This window comes from Antedon mediterranea, chromosome 5, assembly GCF_964355755.1.
Source record: "Antedon mediterranea chromosome 5, ecAntMedi1.1, whole genome shotgun sequence".
Lineage (NCBI taxonomy): Eukaryota > Metazoa > Echinodermata > Crinoidea > Comatulida > Antedonidae > Antedon > Antedon mediterranea.
Window position 1 is genome coordinate 3467473 of NC_092674.1, and position 21464 is coordinate 3488936.

The 21464-nt window shown below is 33.7% G+C and overlaps 4 protein-coding genes across 12 annotated transcripts; all 4 read left to right on the forward strand.

Annotated features, from left to right (window-relative positions):
- The first annotated feature begins 1 nt into the window (after position 1).
- On the forward strand, positions 2-2747 carry LOC140048732 (uncharacterized). Of its 5 annotated transcripts, none has more exons than XM_072093507.1 (5): positions 2-88; positions 674-860; positions 1247-1434; positions 1807-1906; positions 2062-2747. In XM_072093507.1, exons 2-5 carry the CDS (start codon positions 677-679, stop codon positions 2244-2246), a joined length of 657 nt encoding a protein of 218 aa, XP_071949608.1. In that variant the 5' UTR covers positions 2-88; positions 674-676; the 3' UTR covers positions 2247-2747. The 5 variants fall into 5 exon arrangements, with proteins under 5 accessions (XP_071949608.1, XP_071949612.1, XP_071949609.1 ...); XM_072093511.1 differs by having other exon boundaries at positions 1253-1434; XM_072093508.1 differs by having other exon boundaries at positions 13-98.
- A 1006-nt stretch (positions 2748-3753) lies between these two features.
- LOC140049185 (BTB/POZ domain-containing protein 17-like) lies at positions 3754-7607 on the forward strand. 4 transcript variants are annotated; one of them, XM_072094005.1, is made up of 3 exons: positions 3754-3879; positions 4357-4452; positions 5754-7606. In XM_072094005.1, the coding sequence occupies exons 2-3, from the start codon at positions 4376-4378 to the stop codon at positions 7045-7047; spliced, it is 1371 nt and encodes a 456-aa protein (XP_071950106.1). In that variant the 5' UTR covers positions 3754-3879; positions 4357-4375; the 3' UTR covers positions 7048-7606. The 4 variants fall into 4 exon arrangements, with proteins under 4 accessions (XP_071950106.1, XP_071950108.1, XP_071950107.1 ...); XM_072094007.1 differs by having other exon boundaries at positions 3783-3879; positions 4325-4452; positions 5754-7607; XM_072094006.1 differs by having other exon boundaries at positions 3791-3826.
- A 116-nt stretch (positions 7608-7723) lies between these two features.
- Positions 7724-10233, forward strand: LOC140049186 (sialidase-1-like). Its single transcript, XM_072094009.1, has 3 exons — positions 7724-8412; positions 9007-9101; positions 9248-10233. Exons 1-3 carry the CDS (start codon positions 7773-7775, stop codon positions 9647-9649), a joined length of 1137 nt encoding a protein of 378 aa, XP_071950110.1. The 5' UTR covers positions 7724-7772; the 3' UTR covers positions 9650-10233.
- Positions 10234-10689: 456 nt separating this feature from the next.
- On the forward strand, positions 10690-21425 carry LOC140050545 (uncharacterized). Of its 2 annotated transcripts, XM_072095794.1 has the most exons (10): positions 10690-10874; positions 11299-11351; positions 13211-13322; positions 13807-13867; positions 14077-14164; positions 15953-16042; positions 16802-17053; positions 17499-17646; positions 19339-19468; positions 20100-20232. In XM_072095794.1, the coding sequence occupies exons 1-9, from the start codon at positions 10809-10811 to the stop codon at positions 19462-19464; spliced, it is 996 nt and encodes a 331-aa protein (XP_071951895.1). In that variant the 5' UTR covers positions 10690-10808; the 3' UTR covers positions 19465-19468; positions 20100-20232. The 2 variants fall into 2 exon arrangements, with proteins under 2 accessions (XP_071951895.1, XP_071951894.1); XM_072095793.1 differs by lacking the exon at positions 19339-19468 and having other exon boundaries at positions 20100-21425.
- Positions 21426-21464: the final 39 nt, after the last annotated feature.

Sequence of the window (21464 nt, forward strand, 5' to 3'; positions counted from 1 at the left end):
TTTTATGTTTTGAACTGTTAAATCCACACGTGCTCTACTGTCTTTATTTTTTTTTATCGATTTCTTTTTTATCGCTGTTGTCCAAAAGGCAAATTTATGTATTAATAATTATATTGGTATATTATTTTAGTAGTATATGCTTGTAAGGTTCTTCTAAGGCTTATTTAGGCTAATTACTATTAGACTAGGCCCTAGTTTAGTTAGGCAGGGTGATGTCCCTGGTTAGAGTTAGAGGCCAGAGGCTAGTAGTAGTAGTAGTAGTAGGCTACTCTCTCCCCCTCTGACTCGGACACTCTCACTCTCAGAGATTTGCTTGTGTGCCACGAAGAGAGAGTACTAGTGTATTTAGATACAGAGACAGAGGGCAGGCCCTCGATCCACACCACATTATACCCTAGACTCCCCTAACGAAATCAAATACGGTGTACAAACAAATAATGATTGATATTTTATTGTTAGCAATTTGATTTTGTTGTATACTGTGTCACGTATGTGTTAATTATGCACATGTTATGTAAAATACAAATTTGTAAAAAGGAAAGATCTGTAAAAAAGGATCGTCTCCAGTCGTGTGTCTTTGTAGGAGAAACTAAGACCATGGTGTTCCTGACCTATAAATCAAAAGTACCTAATAAAATAAAATAATTTTTTTATACATATATATTTGATACAGAAAATGATGGGAGTAAAAGAAACATCGAAACAAGGAGGTCGAGGATGGAGAGGTCGTGGGTGGAGAGGTCGTGGATTTCGTTCAGAACAGACATCTAGACGACCAGGGGAGGAAGCTGCAACCTCACCAAGTGTACAGAGTAGCCAGAATAATGCAAGAAAGCCAACAACAACTGAATCTGATAAAGGTGCACTGTCGTGTTTATTTTTTATTTGATTACCTGGTCGTAATGGGAAATTATAACTTGAATTTTTATGCAACTTCTTGGAGCTTATTTTATATACATCAAAACACCCATCCATCTTTCCCCACTATATCCATCTTCACGTTTCCAGTTTTCTGATATTTTATGTATCTGGCCCTTAAATAATGTCACTGTAACAGTATAATTATGTATGCCTAAAGCTCTGTCTGCATCAAACTTTATGTGCCAAAAAATCGTGATCCAATTATTGTCAAATAACTAATAAATGTGTATGAATGAATGTCAGATCACTACCATACTTGAGCACATTTTTTTTGTCAAACTAGTTTGAGTGTAGACAGAGCATAACATAAGTTTCTTTTCTCAAGATCTAGTGCAATACCTTGTCAAGTATAGTTACCAAGCAAATGCTAAGAGCCCCTTAGGACTTGCAGAATTAACAATAAAACAAGGTCAAAAGGTTACATTTATTAAGAAACACTCTGAAAATGACCAGTGGTCCTGTGTCCAAGGAGATGATGGTCAAGAAGGATATGTTCCGTCCTCATATGTCATGGTTAGTAATACTTAAACCACTGCTTAAGCTCTGTCTACACTATCAAACTTTATGTGAAAAAAATGTGATGTGTCCATATATGGACATGATGATGTCATATCACTACCATATTTGGGCATATCACTACCATATTTGGGCACATCACATTGTTTTTTGTCAAAATAGTTTGATATTACAGACAGAACTTTAACTAAATACACTGAAATTGATGATGCAATGAATTGTTATCAGATTACATTTTTATGGGTAAAAAGTGTCTTTTATTAGTTTCCAAATTACTGTACTGTCTTTATTTGTAGTTCAAGACTGCTGCAAGTGACAGTTTATAAATTTAAATAAAATTTAAATTGACTGTTAAGAATTTATTTGTAGGAATTAGAAAGTAAACCATCGACGTTGCCATGGTTACAAAACTCAAAGGATATGGAAGAGAAGACTGAAGACAAGTGGGGTGACTGTGGCTCGAGCAAACGTAAGCAACTGTGAAACAATTTATTTAAAAAAAACAGTTGTGATTAAATTTTTTAAATGTAAATCAAAATAAATATCACTCAAAAAATATCAAATAAACATTGTAAACATTTTTTGTTGAAAATTCTGTACAGTTTCTTTCCCTCTTTTTCATAGCAATTTTTAAACCATACAAACCAACATACAGAGAGAATGAGTATGATGTGCCAAAAGAACTAAACCCGTATTATTGCAAAATATGCGACAAAAAACTCAACGGAATTTCACCTTACAATGCTCACATGGCGAGCAAAGCACATAAAGAAGAAGTGAAATATTTAGAAGAAGTTGGTAATCAATAAAGTGGGACTGCTTATATATGGAAAGTAAAAGAACACAAAAACATTGAAAACTAAAGAGGCATGGCATCTTAAAGTGCTTGGCAATATGGATAAACAACTCAATTCCGGGTGGACAGTATTATTATGGAAACCAAAGAATTTAGGAGCTGTATTATGAAGGAAAGCATGAACTTATAGTGGGGGAGGGATACAAGCACATGGCGTACTCTTCTTCATAAGAGTGTCCCATGCATACCGTAACAATAATATTATAAAAAGCTCAATTGGAAAATATATACTAGCAATTGAATGCTTGCAAACATAACGCACCTTTTGAGTTACATTATTGATATTGTTAATATAAATAATGTAAATTGAGAACAAAAAGTGAACCATTAATGAAGGAAAGTGGGGGTTTTGGTTTTGTTTTTAGGCTTTTTGAAGTAGTGTTGTACTTGAAATAAAATGTTATGTTACTGTTTTTGTGTGTTGATAATAAAAAAAACAGTTTGTAAAAATGTGCTTTTTATAATGTAATGCAATATTTATTGCTCAATTCTATCCATATAAACAAAATCAAACAATGTAATACAACAATAGAGAGGGAATCATGTGTCATTCTCAAAATTATTTGCCTATTAAATGTTTTCAATGCACAAATGCTTCAACATTTTTATTTAGTAGAAATGTGAATGGAATGCGAATGCGTCGATAGCGCTCCATACGTATGGATCAAAGTTTGTTTTTGGTGACTACTTCTTCGCATGCAGCTAAAGTAAAATGACGTCACGTTAAAGCGTGTCGTCACAGAGTCTCATGCATATGCAAAAGAAATGTTTTCTCTCTGCTTCTTGATTGCGCGCTCATGATTTTACAAAATGTTTTTAATAATTCTGATATTGTTCCTGATAGCAAAGAAGCAGATTAAATATAGTTTTTTATTTGACCCATTTGGCTTAGATGCCTAGCTAGGCCTAGGCTAGAAAGACTTTCTATGATACTAGACTCCTCACTAGCGGCTTAACTAAAGTAAAATACAGTTTAGAGTAGTACCCACTACTAATACTATCACTTATCAGGCCTCCATATCCTCATTCATCGTTACCGCGAGGCATCGTGCAGATGTACACTAACCCAGCATACTAGCTACACTTCCCACACACCCTAGCTCTAGCTAGGTATGCACGTGCGCTGCCACCTAGGCCTAGCCTATTTCGGGTCTTATGTCTTGCAGCATTTGAAAATACATAATACTGTACGTTATTATTATTTTGTATTCGCACTGGAAGTATCTAGGCGTTAAAATTAAATATATTATTTATTATCCTCAGCAGTGAAAACAATGCCATACTAATTTTAATTGTCAAAAACATGATCGTCAGTCGATGATGGGCTCAGGAGTTTCGATAAATCTCGCGTCGCGTGTGTGGTGTGGTGGAAAACACTCTCAGCAAGTTTGCTTCATTAATATGCATGAGACTCTGTGACGACACACTTTAACGTGAAGTCATTTTACTTTAGCTGCATGCGAAGAAGTATAGTAGTCACCTTTGTTTTTTGGTGGTGGTTTGGATGAGCTCGTTTTTTGGAACACGGAACACGTACGTCGCAAACACGTTGGCCAGGCCTAGCTTGCCTATGTGGCTATATAAATGTAATTATTTTATAATCTGTCATCCCTAAACTAAATGTACGAAACATCATTTTGAGACATTTATTACTACTTGGCTAGGCCTAGGCCCCTACCTAATCACCAGGCCCTCGCGGCTTAAAAAACTACATTCCTTTCGCCTACTAACTTTTACTATATATAGGCCTAGCTGTAATTACACGTCTTGGCTATTTTATTACTATCTGGTACTACCTATCTGGGTGTAAACTATATAGAAAAGTAAGTTATTGTAGATTAGAATGTTAGACTGTGTTAGTAAAGTAAAGCTCTCTAGGCTAGGCCCTACTACCTAGGCCCTACCTAGGCCTATAATAAAAATAATATGACATTCATTAATTAATAAAACTGTTTATTTTAGTAGCTAGAGATAGAGTAATTAAATTGTGCAATAAAAAATTCATAAAATAACTGTTTTTTGTCATTGCAGCAATTTCATATACAGTATAACTAATTTTACAGGTGAAATACTTTATAGAGGATGGATCTTGAAAGCTGTGAGGTTGCGTTAGGACATACTACTGAAGGCAGTGGAGATGCACTTCAAAATCAGTCTATGTAAGTCACAGCAATCTAACAACAGGATGCTGAGCTCTGGAGATCAAAGGGTTTACCTGTGGCTACGACACTATCAGTTCCGCGACACTATCAGTTCCACGACAGACACTGCACGCCATGGAGAATATGTACATACAGTGGTACTGTTGGTTGTTGCATCCAGACATAAGATCGAAGGACTGTTATGAGTTCCTATCTTGGCAAAGCGAGCTCAGTGTCCTGTTGTTGTAAGTTGCAGCAATGTGACAGACAATAATTAAGGATTTTTTAACACAGTAGTACAGAGATTTTCTGTGCTGTACATAATTTTAGTTTAAAAAAAATACTATTTAAATGAAGTATCTAGTAAGTAAGAATACAGCCACTGGAAACGTGTTTATAGTAATAACTACCGTAATATGCTATTATTATTATTATATATATATATATATATTGTATCCAGACGTAGTTGAGGGTGTCTAGAAAACTCAGATCTCAGATATCTGACTTGTCTAGATCTAGAAAACTCAGATATCAATATCTGGATTTTCTAGTTCCAAAGGTCATTTGGATCATTCCATTATTAATCAGAAGGTACTGTAGGTCATTTGAAATACTAGAGTATTATATTATTGAAACTGGTTACTGTGTACGTTGTTTTCTTACTAATATTGTAACAGCGGCCTACGGCTTAAATCATAAAGAAAATACAGTGCACGTTACCGTTAAAATGTAGGCTTAAAAATTAGGTATGTACGAGTTGGTGTGGGTAAGAGTTGGTTGAGGTCTGAGTTAGCCAAATTGGTAATAGGTACGAGTTATTTTGGGTACAAGTTGACTACTTCTAGCCTAGTACCCGGGCCAGGCCTACTCTTTGCGATACATCGCGATAGCGCCAACACGTTCAGCCGCAAAATTGAGTTTGCTTAGCTAGGCTCAGCCTAAATGCTAAGCCTACATTTTAAAAGGTGTATACTGTATTTCTTTATGATTTAACATAGGCCGCTACTACAAGTTACAATAATTATTATTATTAGTATAATACTGTAGTATTTCAAACAAGCTACCTATTAAGGTGATCTGGGTTTTCTAGTTCCATTTTGGAACTAGAAAACTCAGATATTGATAGTCAGATATCTGAGTTTTCTAGATCTAGAAAAGTCAGATATCTGAGTTTTCTAGATCTAGAAAACTCGGATATATCTGAGATCTGAGTTTTCTAGACACCCCGTAGTTGAACTTTAATGCAGAAATGAATGCAGAAGTTACAGTAGATCTTTAAAAATGTTTACCAAAAATTATTATACTTTATTGATTTACAGAATCGACAAGAGCACTGATAATTTAGTACCAGGAACTGAAACGCTAGGCACCTACGATGCTTTTGTGAACGGACTGAACAAGTACTTCTTGAACCCTGACCTGAGTGATGTCACTCTCCATGTTGGCAATGATTCGTACTGCGCTCACAAGTTCTTTCTCGCAGCCTCAAGCGATGTCTTTAGAACGATGCTCACAGAACCAAAATGGAAGGATTCTTTGACGTGTGACATACATTTAGAAGAACAAGAAGAATGCATTTTTTACTTCGATAAATTCTTGAGTTATTTCTATTGTGGTCAAGTAACGGTCTGCGTTAATAGCATCATGCCAATTTTTACTCTCGCTGATAAATACAACGTTGACAGACTACGAAAACTGTGCGAGGAATATATGACGAAGCAAATCGGGCAAGGGAACGTGACAGGGGCGCTGGATTGGTTAACATTTGCAGAGATGTATGACCTGAATAACTTGGTGGATAGATGTTATGCTGTAATACGTTCAAACCTTCCTCTTGTAATCCACACCGAAGGATGGTTCTCTTTAACTATCGACCAAGTATGTCAGATTTCTACAAGCTCAGAGGTAATTATACGCGACGAATATTCATTTTTCAAAGCGCTTGAAAATTGGCTGAAATTTCGGAATGATAGCAACACAGGTGAGCAGTTGCGTTGTCTGCTGAAGCATGTCCGATTCACGCAGATGGCTTCCGAGCAGATTCTTCTGATCGAAAACTCCGCATTCGGATTCGAGCATCAAGATATACTTAAGGACTACATTCTTGAAGGTTATAAGTTCCATGCGTTGTCCACCATGTCTAATCTGTTCCACCAGGATAAATTTCTACCACGATTGTTTTTAAGTGGACCTCATTGTCATGTGATTAATGCTAACGTTCTTTCTCAGCAATATTTTACTGTGAATGCTATGCAACATGGACAGAAACCGCGCTGCGCAACGCCTTGGTACATGGTAGCCAGTCTGGTGAAGGCCAAGCCTAAAGAAGGAGTTCGCTACATTGAAGACTGCCTAATGACTTATAAACTACAGGCTCCAAATTCAGAAATTGGAAAAGCGTACAGAGTCGCTATCGTCATCTACAACAAAGACGATAAATTTATAGGTGGAGTTACAGATTCGGGAACTATTTCGCATCCAGAAGGACCATCGGCCAGTATCCACTGGAATTTACAAACTAACATTATAAATATTCAGATGCCGGTTCCGCTTGAGCGATCTAAGGATAATAAGGTCAAACACGGAGTCGTTATTCAAGTATATTCAAGTTAAAAGTGTTAAAAACACTGCCTATTATTAACAGTAAGAAGATGAATAAATATACTATAATTCAGTGCTTTGATTTTAAAAAACATTAGTGTATTAGATTTTATATTGTACACAGAAACTTGTTATGGCAAAGAGGCATATACAAGGCATGGTATTTTTGTTGAAAAGATTTGTTATGTTTAATTTATATCCAGAGTTCAGACCTCATTTTACCTGTATTGTTTCCATACCACGATTTCATTAAAAACTTTAAAATAAATGTACAGTGTGGTATCATTTGTATAAAGCGTTTTTTACAGATTTAAATGCAAGTTATAATTAAATTGAAATAGCTTTTTATGACTGAATTTTTTTGTGTAAAAACTTTGTGACATTTGTTATTTAGCCACCAGACAGATCACTGCTGCTTACATCAGAATATTGTGGCTTTACGCTTGACTGCCTCTAATTAATAATAAACAGTTTTAATAAATGTCACATGCATTTTGAGTCGGACAGTTAAATTACTTTGTGACAATTTTTAACCAAAGTAAATTAAATATACCATACCATACTTTTTTTTTACTTTTTAAGAATAAAATCGATACGCATGCAGTGAATCGATACCTCTTGCTTGTCGTCTTCCTAATTTGATTGCATATTCATTAAATGTTCAGCCACGCGTAGAGAAATCACGTGGATGGTTGTTCACGTGACTTAAATAACAACAACACCCACAACCACACATAATGGCTGGCCTAAAAATTGTTGTTAAATCTCTCTTTTGTGTATATTTATATTATGTCGCACTAACAGATTGTATGACAGTAACACCAGAGATTGTTTTAGAGCAATCGTTATGGATTTCAACTAAAGATGCGGAGATTAGTGAGTACAGAACACCGATTATGGTACGAGCCCCGAACGGAGATCTTCTCGCATTTTCCGGTGCTCGAAAAACCAGCCACGGGGATGCCTCAGCGAAGGTGATCATGATGCGGAGGTCAGAGGATGGTGGTAATAAATGGGGGCCTAGCATATTTGTAGTTGATGATTATCAAAACACAGATGGCTTGAATATGGGTAATGTAATTGTGGACGAACAGACAGGTGCAATTATAATTATATATTGTTTCTGTATTCACAATCAATGTGATTTTAAAAAATTCACCCCAACAAATTACAAAACTGTTAGCTATGATAATGGTTACACATGGACTCCATCAGTTAATCTGGCAGACAAGTCACCATTCTTTGAGGGATGGAATTGGGCTCCTGGACCAGGCTATGGAATTCAGAAAAAATTTGAACCAAACGTGGGCCGACTTTTTTCATGTGGACATTGGGGCAACACGACGTATGGATTGATGACTTGTGTTTATAGTGATGGTAAATACATTTCTAACAATTTATATTCAATTCAACGTAAACATTTATTTTCTTTCTTTCATCTTTCAAAAACAATAACAAAATATAAATAAATAAGGTACTACTTAAACAAGGTAGGTAGTATTGAATTTGAAATATATATAAAAAAAACAAAACAAATATCAATCAAACATATTTATTTATCTTATCTTTTATATTAAATTTCATGAAATTATTACTATTTTCTCTTTTTTTCTTCCTTTTTCTTTTTTTTTATATGTACAGTATTTATTAACAACAAATAAACCTTGTGATAATAATAATACAACAAAATTAAAAAAGAAAGTATCCACTTAAATAGAGATTGGTTTGCCGTTTGTTTCACAAGAGTACTTACTTTATAGGGTGTCTCTGAATAGAGAGGTGTCCCAATGGGCCACGGTTCTGGTTTAATTTATTATAGACCAATCCAATAAGTTAATAAATAGTAACTACATAATATAATTTAGCAGAATTAATCAGTACAGTTGCTAGTTAACTTAATTTAGACCTAGTTATTGTTATAAAAGCAAGATATCTGTATTTACTATGTCATGTATGTGTGTTTTTTGTTAGACCATGGTGAGACTTGGACCCAGAGTGAATTCCTGGTATATTTACCAAATAATATGCCAAAAAAAGCAGGAGATTTTACACCAGGTGAACCACAGGTAAAAAGTTAATGTTCTTAATGTAACTTTATACAGTAGTAAAAAACTGCTGAAAATCTAGTCAATATTAAATTTATTGTTTCACTGGTATGTTTTCATGAAAGAAACTAACATATAATCTCTTCCTTCCTTTCTCTTCTCTTTAGATTGTAGAGTTGTCAGATGGAAGGCTTCTCATCAACGCCCGAAACCAGCACTTTTTCCATTCGCAAAATCGACTAATCTTTTACAGCGATGACGGCGGAAAGACATTCCCGCTGTCGAAAATGCGCGTCGATACGACACTAATTGAGCCTGGTTGCTTTGGGAGTACTCTCCTTTATCGAGATGTCATGTTCTTTTCAAACCCTTTTGATGCAAAGGGAAGAGTGAACATGACCCTACATTGGAGTCTGAATGAGGGCTTAGATTGGGCTGGCGGCCTCAATATTTACACTAAAGGAAGTGCTTACTCCTGCCTATCGCCTATTGACGATAATCACATCGGACTTCTCTTTGAAAAAGATGGTTATAAAGAAATGTATTTTGTTAAAATAAAGTTTTTGTAGTTTCTAGATATACTGTATTATCATTTACTGATTTCCTATATACACAAACTCGCATTTTGTATATAGAACTTGTATTTCTTTAGTCATCAATGAATATTGGGATTACACGTACTGTTATATTTACATTTTAAAAATATATTTTAGTCTACTCCGTAGCATTGTTATTATTATACTGACACAGGGGTCATGATTTAATGATGAACTTAATGTGACCTCCTTCCACCCATGTATTATACACTGTATACGTATGTTTGTTTAAATTCATTTAAATGAGTGGAAAATATATGAAACGAATGGTGGTGGTGATTTAATTGATAGTTTGTATAATAAAGTCACTGTTTTCAATGGGTTACAAATTCCAATTAATTAATGCAAGGCATTAATTATGATAAGCACTACTTAATAATATGATTGGCTTTCACTAATTTATTTAATTTATAAGTCTGCTTTAATTTAATCATGTTATTATTAAGCTATTAACTTTGAGCAATAGCTTAAAATTAATTTTGTTTTTTTTTAATGTACAGTATACTGTACATATAATACCTTGAAATATTTAGATAAAATGTGTACTTTATTCTTATATTTGATATAAAAAATAAAATTATTGTAAATTTTGATTATATAATTATATTTTTAAATAAATAAATACTGTGATTAGCAAAGCCAAAAAATGCTTAGTTATTTTGTTTTCAACACAAATTTGAAACAAACAATGTATAATCGAATATCAATCAATCAATTAATAATACATTTTATTTCTCAAATAAAAACAAAAGTACAGATACAATTTTCGAAAATAATACATAAAATAATAAATTAAGAACGCCTGTACAAAACTTTGAAATTTATTATAGAGTAAAATAACAAACCTACTTGGAATACCGTAAATGTAAATATCTTTAAAAAAATTGAATATTTATAAACTTGTCTGATGGTAAACCAATCACCATTCAATGTATCACGTCGAGGGGCGGGCCCGGATCTAATCAAGCGGAAACGCTACGATCGATTGTTTACGTCGTCCGGCGGCTTCACACGTCAACATCCAAGGCTGGTGGTGATGATAATGAATCACGAAAAATTCCACTATTTTATATCCGTGTTGATGGAATAAATTCATTTCAATCAGAATTGCCACTGTATTCAACGTCTAAAGATGGAAGTGAATTATCTGTCAATAGATCCATATCATTGTACTCTTTTTGACGAGCAGAAAAAATGTGTAAGTACTTATTTATATACTGAACTGTGAAAATGAAATAGCCTAGGCCTAGGCCTACTGCTAGCTAGACCTAGGCCTAGGACCCGACAGAAAAGCCAAACAGACGAGCAAAATAAAACACGCCCACTGCCGCACCTGTGTGTCACTGAGAATTTAGTCTACCGACCTAACTACAGTAGGCATAGGCCCTAGTAGTATCCCAAGGGTAGTAGGCCTAAAATAAAAAGAATTATAGTGTGCATTTACTAGCCTAGAGGCCTAGCCTAAACCTGCTAGCTTAGTATTAGTAGGCCTATCGTTTTTATTTTTTAGTTCACATATATATTGAACTGAATAAATTAATATTATTAATATTAAATTATTATAAAACAAAAATGTATCTTGTGGGAGGAAATTAAATTGGTTTCTTATTATTATGTTGCAGGATATCATTGTTGCAGTCAAACGATTTGTGGCGTCCTTTTCTATCATTGGATGGTAAGTTGATTAAATATCGTGGTGAATGGGTGTATAGAGGCCTGCTTTTAACCAATCATAAAAACCATTCAACTACACTTTACCACAAACAACAACTCCCTCTCTTTGAAATATTTAATATTTTGATTAAATGTTTTTGTGTAAATAAAAGTGAAGGTAATGATGTAATTATATTGTATATTATATATTGATGTGGTGAAATGTATATAAGAAATGTCGTTTCTTTCTGACTTTTATTTAATACTGTATATGTTGTGTTTTTATGTAAAAGGGTTCTGCGAAAACAGAATTGTAAAATTCTTTATGCAGGACCCTTGCTATCAATTTATATACTGAAATTGTAATTACGATGACTTAATGAATGTGAATTGAAAAAAAAAAAGAAGTTATGTATAGAATCTTGTCTCAAACCTGCAAGCGATTACCAATATTACAAACTCCATATTTATGTTTAGTATGGAATAAATGATTGACTAAATTAGAAAAATGTAACATTATTTTTACAGCGTGGCAATGATCAGTCTTATTTGGCTTTTTCGGAAATATTTATTTTTTGCTCAGCGCATGATACTTTCGTTGAGCATAGCAGCTCTCTTTGATTCGTTGGCCATGATGGTAAGGAGCCATTTCATACATCATGTTCCATAGAATTCTTTCAGTACTTGTAGTATTATGTTTATATGTCATCTTTTCCACCTAATATGCCAACTGTGTCAATCATTTACATTATTGTAAGCATATAAAGGAAGTAGTTCAGATCAGAATTTCCTACAGGTAATAATAATACATAATGATATTTAAATTAAAACTGTAAATATTTGATTGAATAAAAAAAAACATTTCGCTTACTAGCCCTTTAGCTCCTTAGCAAATGTCTATGAATACATGGTTAGATTTTTATATAGTGAGAAATAATGTGTTTAAAAGGAGACAATACCGGGTTCAGTAAGCCTAATCTATTGCAGAGATCAGGAAGCTGCTTGGATATTTTCTTAATCTTTTGGTTTTGAAGGACTTTAGAAAATCTAAAACAAAAGGCTCACTCACAGGCTTTTATGAATAATGAATCTTATTGTAAAATAGTATACAATTAATTTTCAGAAAAAGTACTACCTGTTTCAATATTGCAGAAATTAGAAAATTCTAATATTTGTTTATTTTTTCGTTTCAAAGACACTGAAATATGATTAAAACAAAGCAAATGTTCTTGATAGTTGATGTTGATCACATTTTCATCAGTTGTATAATAAGATTCACATGATAAATATTGAATTCATAATACTGTATTCTTTTCAATCATTTTGAATGTACTTCTCATCAGTGGAGCTATGAGCACTCACTGGCTAAACATTAAAATATGTCAGAAAAAGCTAAGAACGCCCAAGGTCTTCAGCATTGGAGGGCAACTTAGAGTGTTCCTGAACCAGGGGCATTTGGTCACTGCTTCTCATCACTCATTTCATAAAAGGAACAGAAACTCAGCATGTTTACTTTATTAATAAAAAAAACCTTTTTTTAAAACTGTAAAAGAAAACTCTGAACTATATTATTATTATAAAATGTTTCACTTCTATTTTCTTCTGTTTGTTGTTTTATATGATAACAAGTACAACCACATTTTGAATTTTCAATTATAGTATATTTATAAAATTGTTACCAATGTTGCTGAGTATTGTATATATTCCCATAGTGACTGGGTATGAAATTTGAGAAAAAAATTACCAGGAATGGAATTTAACTTGTTGCGAATTTAGCCTAAATTACTGGGTGCGCTTGTACAGTACTACCATTGGATTTACTGGTATTTATTTATCCTACATTCCATGGTGTAGTTTCTATCCTTTTTTTCATATTTTCAGTCTTTTTATCATCACACTCATATGGCTTTTCAAAAAGTATTTGTTTTTTACGCAACGTCTCATCTTGTATCTAAGCTGTGCTGCTTTCATTGACGCTATAGCGTATGTCATGGTGAGGATTCATTTTCAAATATTTTTTACAGTTGTTGAATGCCTCCTTCTTTTGGGACACTATTAAGGAGAAACTTTTCCATTTCAACAAAGAAGGAGAAATATGTTTGTTTTAATGCTACCGGCAACCCTTCTTTTGGGACACTCCTATAAAGAAAACACTTTTCCATTGAAACAAACAAGGAGACTATCTTCCTCTGGGCGGAACAAGAACACTTTTCCCATCAAGGTTGATTCAAGGGGAGAGGCCCAGTCAGTTAATGGCTTGATCTATTTACATATATTGTATAATACAGTATTATATTATTAAACTTTATATGATAAAAAATGTAATGTGCCCATATGAACATGTCATATTTGGCCATATCACTAACTTATTTGGGTACATCACACTTTTTTTTGATAGTGTAGACAGAGCTTAATAAAAAATTTCCCATTTAAGTAAGTTCACAAAATAATAGAATTTATTTGTTTTATTACAACAGGGAGATATCCATCCTGATGGTGCCTGGTGTGAGTTCCAGGCTTGGATGTTATCCTTCTTTGGTAAATACATTTATATTTTTAAGTTCAAATGTATTCAGAAAATTATACCGATGTCATCTGTTATATCATGTTGCATATTCCCTTGTTCCAGTTGCTCCTCTTTTATTCTCTATAGCTTTTAATTGTCTAGAACTTTGAACTTTTGTCATGTATTTAAATACTAAATTCTGTAAAAAGAGTGTAAAAACTGGTTTTTTTTTCTGTCATAGATTGGGCGGTACTTTTATGGGTGTGTTGTATCACCTTCAATTTGTATTACAACGTGATTAAATTAAAGAGTTCTGAGAAGTTTGAAATGTAAGTAGAAAGTACATTAGGTATTATAGAACTTTTTAAAAAAATAAATAAATACACAATAGAGAGCTTTCAATTTGCGATGAAAAAGGAATAAGTTAGGTCATGTTATCAAATTCATATGTGGGCAAGTCTGAACATCAGGGCATCACGTATGCAAAACCCAGGAGAGCAACAAATCGCTCTCCTCAAATCACCGAGGAGAGCAATTCGCTCTCCTTGCAAAAATTTTAAATCGCTCTCCTCAAATATTTATGTTGAAGTTGAAGGATGGTCGCCCTTATTAAAAATGGCTGGCCCTTATTAATTTTTTGTACACATTTTTTTGCCCGACAGGGGATAACCCCCCCCCCCTCGGGCACAACAAATGTATACTGTACCTCTCCCCTAAAATCCCCCACACCCACCTTTACACACAATATTTTCCGTGGGGATCGTATTATTCTACAGTACAAAAAACTCAAGCCAATTTTTTTTTTATGGCCTGGGTAGATTGGGTTTCAGGAGCCTGGAGAATCCTGTCCTGGCCAACTATATGCCTTTCTTTAGCCTAGCTTTTCTAGCCTAGCTTGTTGGCCTAGAAATCAGACAGAAAACCTGAAAAGTATTTACCTGCAATTCATAAATTATACAATTCTAACATGCAACAGCCATTAAAATATTGATAATAAGTTACAAAGTGTCATTTTAAAATAATTAAGAAAGATATTTGATCGTGTTTACATGTGTCACACATGGGCGCACGCACAATAGGGGAGGGCTGAGAGAGCTTCTAGAAGATGCTGACGTCACACATCAGCACGTGTTTTGAGGAGGATTTGAGTGACCAAAATTGGTTAGAACTTTTGAAGAAATAATCCATCTTCAAAATGACATAATTAAAGCAACCAGCAGCTAAGCTTTTTTAAATAATAAACATTATATTTAGGCCTCCTATATTAATGTTTCCTTTTAAATTTAAATATATTTTATTAACTCGTTCCATAAAAACATAAAGGGAAAAATTATTGGTTGGGACATGATCTTCCTGTAAAGGAGGTGTTTCTATGACACCGTACTGGTTGCACTATGAGGCGATGAAGTAAACTCGCCCTTGAATGCGCGCAGGCAGGGGAATCCCCTTTGTTGGTACCTCGCACTGTGAGATGGAGCGCGATGAATTGCTCTCCTTTTCGAAGGTTGTTGATTGCGATCGCGCTCGCGATCCTTAAAAACGAGGGACTGCCATTAGGCTTGTAGCTTTATAACTTAGCTTATAGGCCTAGGTTTTAACTTTTAAAAATCCACGTGTTTTTAGGCCTCTTGACAGAAAAATCAACACTGTCAAAATCTAGGCTCTATTTTGAAAATTAAGGAGCGCGATAAATTGCTCTCCTCGAAGCCTGTTGAGGAGCGCGGAGGAGCGCGGTCGCGCAGGCGCTCCTTATAAATGATGCCCTGGAACATACTTGAGTGGTTCCTAGATCCATATCAGTTCCCGGTTGTCGCAAATCGAATGCTCTCTAAAGCTCTGTCTACACTATCAAACTTTATGTGAAAAAAAAACGTGATGTGCCCAAATATTTTAGTGGTATGACATAATCATGTCCATATATTATATGGGCACATCACATTTTGTTGTCACATAAAGTTTGATAGTGTAGACAGAGCTTTACTGATAAAATGCACCAAAATGTATTAAATTTATTTGATTCAAACATATTATTATGATTTTAGGACAGATTCTCATAATTCCGAAATAAAGTTTGTTACAAATAATATATGCTTACAATGCTTTCTTTATTATTCTAGACTTTATCATGCAATATCATGGGGATTTTCTCTCTTTATTTCACTTCTTCCATTCATTGGTGACCACTACGGGCCTGCTGGAGCATGGTGGTAAGTTTAAACATGTCTGAAGCTCTGTCTACACTATCAAACTAGTTTGACAAAAAAAAGTGTGATGTGCCCAAATATGGTAGTAATATGCCCAAATGTGGTAGTGATATGGTCAAATGTGGTAGTAATATGCCCAAATGTGGTAGTCATGTGCCCAAATGTGGTAGTGATATGACATCATCATGTCCATATATGGCACATCACATTTGTTTGTCATATAAAGTTTGATAGTGTGGACAGAGGTTTATGGACATTGGACATTGTTTATAAACAAGCAACCAATCAATAAGCCCTTCTGTGTGGCGTAGGCAAATTAATGTTATGTGCCACCTGTACTAAAACTGTATTCTTTATGCATGCTGAATTGATTTGAATTAATTTGGAAAATCAGTTTAAAAAATACATACAAAGTCATAAAATTTAATATTATAAATATTACAAATAAATATGTTTATAAAAGATTTTCCAGGATAGCCCAAAAAACTAAGACGTAATCAACTTTGTACTGTATCTCTAAAGCTTTGTCTACACTATCAAACTTAATGTGACAAAACAAATGTGATGTGTCCATATACAGTATGGACACGATGACGATATTTGGGCACATGACACTTTTTTCTACCAAACTAGTTTGATAGTGTAGACAGAGCTTTAGATCTAAAATTTCAGAATTAAAACATAAAAATCCAGCTCAAATCATCCAATGTATTTTTACTAAGGTAAATCAATATGTTGAACTAATTTTTATCTGTATTTTAGTTGGATCAATGGAAGTAATGAGACGTACTGGCGGTTCTTCACATGGTACGGACCGCTCTTTGTTATCATAGTTATAATGTTTGCTGTATACAGTTACCTCACCTACAGACTCAACCAGAGAGTGCGTACTTGGGAGGGTACTTATGACCCCGATATAGAACACAGCAAGGAGCTTCTTAAGCAAGACATCAAACCGCTCAAGGCTTACCCATTTATCTACCTCATCTTATCAATATTTCCTTTAATTAACAGGTAAATCCATCAATATGATATTTTTATTTAACTTTTATTTCTTAAATTTTTTAAATAAAACATTTGTGTGAAATAGAAAGCCAGAAATGAGGTGCTTGTGAAAGTAGCGCATTGTGTACATTGTGTTTCAATTTAGTCTTTTGTTAAATTCAATCCAACAGCATAATATCAATCATTTAGTTTAGGGCAAAGGTCGTGAATTAGCTCTTGGCAATAGAGTATGGATATCTCATTAAATTGGGAGGTTTAACCATATAATTTATAAGTACATAAACCTATGTTTAGCATGCAAAAAGTAATACTAAAACATATGCTTTTCAATCAATAATTTGTAGTCCTAATATTCATGGTTGCACCAAACGGCTACATAGTAATAAATAAGTAATAAATGTGATGTTTTTTATTTAAAAAATAGTACTGTTTATATTGATTTATTTTTTGTTAGAATTCAGAATGCAGTTAACCCAGGTGAGGCTGTCTTTGGCCTGGTTTTAATGCATGCCATTTGCTCTCCACTGCAAGGCGTTTTTAATGCTATTGCATATGGTCTGGATAAGGAGACTATCAGCCGACTAACCTGGCCACAAATAAGTGTAAGTTGTCCAGGAAATTGTCCTACTACTCTTTTTCTTATTAATATATTTTTACCTATCTTTACCCAGTTATATGTGTATACACAATATAGTAGGTGTATTCGACTGGGCTCTTTTGAGAAGATAATCTACAGACATAACTCCTTGTTGCATGTATAAAGAGTGATATCGCCCTCTATCCGGGGCAGAGGCAAAAGAGAATGTTGTTAATTTCAAGGTTAATCATTGTCGTATGAAGTCTTCAATCATAAAAAACAATACTTAAAACACCCTTTTAGTAGATCATTGAGCCGTTTGTGAGTGACCAGTCGAATACACCTTATAGTCATGTTCATATCCTTCTATTCTACATAAGAGGCTACTAAAACAAACCAAACTCCAAGATTTCCAGTATGTGAAATTCTGTTATGTGTATATTATATAGGTTTTATATTATATTTATATTGTACAGTTTTTTTACTTGTATTAACTTTTCTCTGTATAGAGGTTTTCTAATAGATTTTTTATATTCACTATTCACAGCATTAAGCTTGCATTATATATACACTGATAAATAACATAAGAAAACAGTCATTTTCACGACGGTAGCACAATAATGATGGTAAATAGAGAGTCGGCACAATTGCATTAAATTTACATTTATTGGTTTTGAAACACACAGATAAAGTCTCTATGACATCATTTCAAACTTTGCAAAACATTGAGAACATTTTACCCCACAATGTACTTTAGGTTGACGTTATATATAAGTCTCGGCCCAGAACCATTTTACCGCGAGGTGGCTTGAGAAATTGGGAATATGGTAAAACATTAACAATTTTACGGGGTGGTGGGAGAGGCTGATTTAGGTAATATATGCTGTTGATTAACTCTCCATTTTGTTTTGCTACCATTGTGATATACCACAAGGCTCTATATAGAGACCTGTAATACTATTATTATATCTTATTCTTACACTTTTTTTATTATTAATATTTACTGTATGCACAGAAATACCTAGAATAAACAGTAAGGCATCAGTTGAAGGGCCTAAAATTAGTATAAAATAAAGTGATGAACTTAATCTAGATTTTGGGGTTCCTGGCAGCGATATTTCTTTTCGTACATAAGTTGGGGACCCCTCATGAAACGTCTCAAAATAAACATGAATATTCATTAGTCATGTAAGAATTGAGCCAACTACAATTCGCTAATGCAAATGCTTTCCATTATTGCTGTCTGTGTAGTCAATTGGTTAGACTATTTACATGTCATGTACAGCAACTGCTTTTTACTTTGTAGTGAGAGAGAGATGAGATTATTAGACGGTAATATTTTGCAACTATCTTTCACATAAGGAGTCCCCAACTTATGTACAAAAAAAAATTGCTTCTTGATACACTCAAAGTTGTGTGTCCATCTGTATGCTAGCACAAGTTGAACATAGGTTTAAAAGATGGACGTACTGTACCATGACTTTGAAGCTACAGTATACCAATCATGCAAATTTGATTTCAAACCTCAAAAACCTTAAAACATAGACATTTTATCATTTAATATGAATAATGATAGAAATCAAATCAAACAATAAATCAAATCCCTATCAATGAATGAAATTATTACTCATGTACACTTACACTTTCAACCAATCAAATCACTTCAAACCACACAAGCCTTATATGGCTGTTATTTTCTCATCTCATTTACATATAGGTTGCTTGGAAAGGTCATTTTTACGAGAGGTCACAAATTCGTGAATATCCATTGGCCGTACCAGACAACTTAGACATAGATGAGAGAGACTATTTAAAGCAGCCATTAACCGAGTCCTACTCATAACAAAGTTTGTAACCCTTTTGTCCCTTTTTGCATGCCATACATTTACAAATTCATGTAAATTTAGAATGAAATTTTATTCATTTTTTTACTAATCATATCAACATTTATAAATCATGTTTTCTATAACTACTTGCTACTTCATTAGTTAGTACAGTCAACTCGGATGCTTTTCCCAAATCAGAATGTTCCTGTTATGGGCCTATGCATTCCATTAAATAGCAAACTTAATGGTGTTAGTTATTGGCTGGTGTTTAGGGACAGTTTGACTGACACCTAATCACTTTTGAATCTATTAAATTAACAAATACTTAATAGGGCACGTTAGTTTTTTTGCTATTTCATGTTTCTTCATTTTGTTTGCATGTTAAATCCTTCTTTATGTTATAATTCAATTTCAGTTTGCTTTCTACATTTATTTTTGGTACAATAAAATATGTATCAGGATCCAAATGGGGAATTTGGATCAGATTTCTAGCATGAGGCACCAAACTCTACCTGTAATTGCTCTGAGAGAACTAAAAAATAAAATCAGGTAGAAGTTTGTACGAATGAGTGAGAGCAGAGATTAGAAAATAATCGAAACCGGAAAAAAATTGGTGTCTGAGCAAATTTGATTAATGTCTCATTTATTACAGAATGCGTTTAAAAGCAAGTTCAGTAGCAGAGCTGTGATTGGTGAATACAATATTGAGGAGAGGACCGACACTATAGAGAGTGTGGACACTGTTCTTGATGACGATGATGATCCAAAAGAAGAGAAAACGGAACCGGTCGATGAAGATACACCGAAGAAAGATGAAGAACAGTGGTCTTCGGTGAATTTACAGAAAGATTAAAAAGATGATAAAATTTAAGGAATGGTGAGCACATTTTAGGAATATAAGTTTTTCCAGTTAACAAATTTCTAAAATTGCCAATACACTATCAAACTAGTTTGACAAAAAAAGTTTGATGTGCCCAAATATGGTAGTGTCATATCCATATTTGTTTGGGAACATCACATTTTTTGTCAAATAAAGTTTGATAGTGATAGACAGAGGTTAAGAATGCAATTTCTATTTTTTTTTTCATTTGACGTTATTCAGAACAAGCAAACAAAAGCAGTACAACCTACTCTATGCTGTATGTGTCTGTGCAGTGCTCTATTAAGCTTGGTTCCCACTAGAACGCAACGCAAGCGTTTTAACCGATGACAAGCGAAGTTATAGACAGTTAGCAATCGCAAGCGAATAAGCCATCGCTTGTGATTGGTCAATTCACTTGCGTTGTGTTACGTCCTTGCGTTGCGTCGCTAGTGGGAACCACGCTTTATAGTAGAGTAGAGACTTAATTGACTGAATTATTTAAGTGAAGAAGGCCCAGTAAATTAAATACCACCTTTTACTCACCAAATAAATCCTTCAATATTAAAATATCCCACCAACAAAATTGAAATGGCTGTTTTACTGGAGTGGAAGATAATAGAGAAAGGCCATGTGTTCCTAAAGACCTTAATGGCCATTGTTGCATTACGTTTGTTTTTTTTTACTGTACCAAGACGCTATGTTTTTTGGTGTATCAGTGACATAAGCAACAGAGTTCTTGAAACAAGATAATAGCATTACTTAAACAATAATGTTGTACAATTCTAAATTATTCATTTATTCTCGTACATACCTTTTAATTTTGTAAATGCTTTTTTGCAATGTTCAATATAATTACATAATATTTTAGTTGTATATATTATTTTATACCTCATAATCATATTTATTAATTATTATATATTAATAAGAACGTTGTGAGCAATGGAACTTGCAGAATAATATTATGACTGTATCCATAAAGCTTACATGCATTTAAATTATATCGGGTGAATTATTAATTAATTAATATTTGTATATAAATTCAATGTATTTTAGTATTGTAAATATGGTATATGATGTGTCACATGACTTTCATAATAAAGGAAAATTATATCTTCATATTTGTTTCATTGAAAATATGCTTTTATTAATCTATAT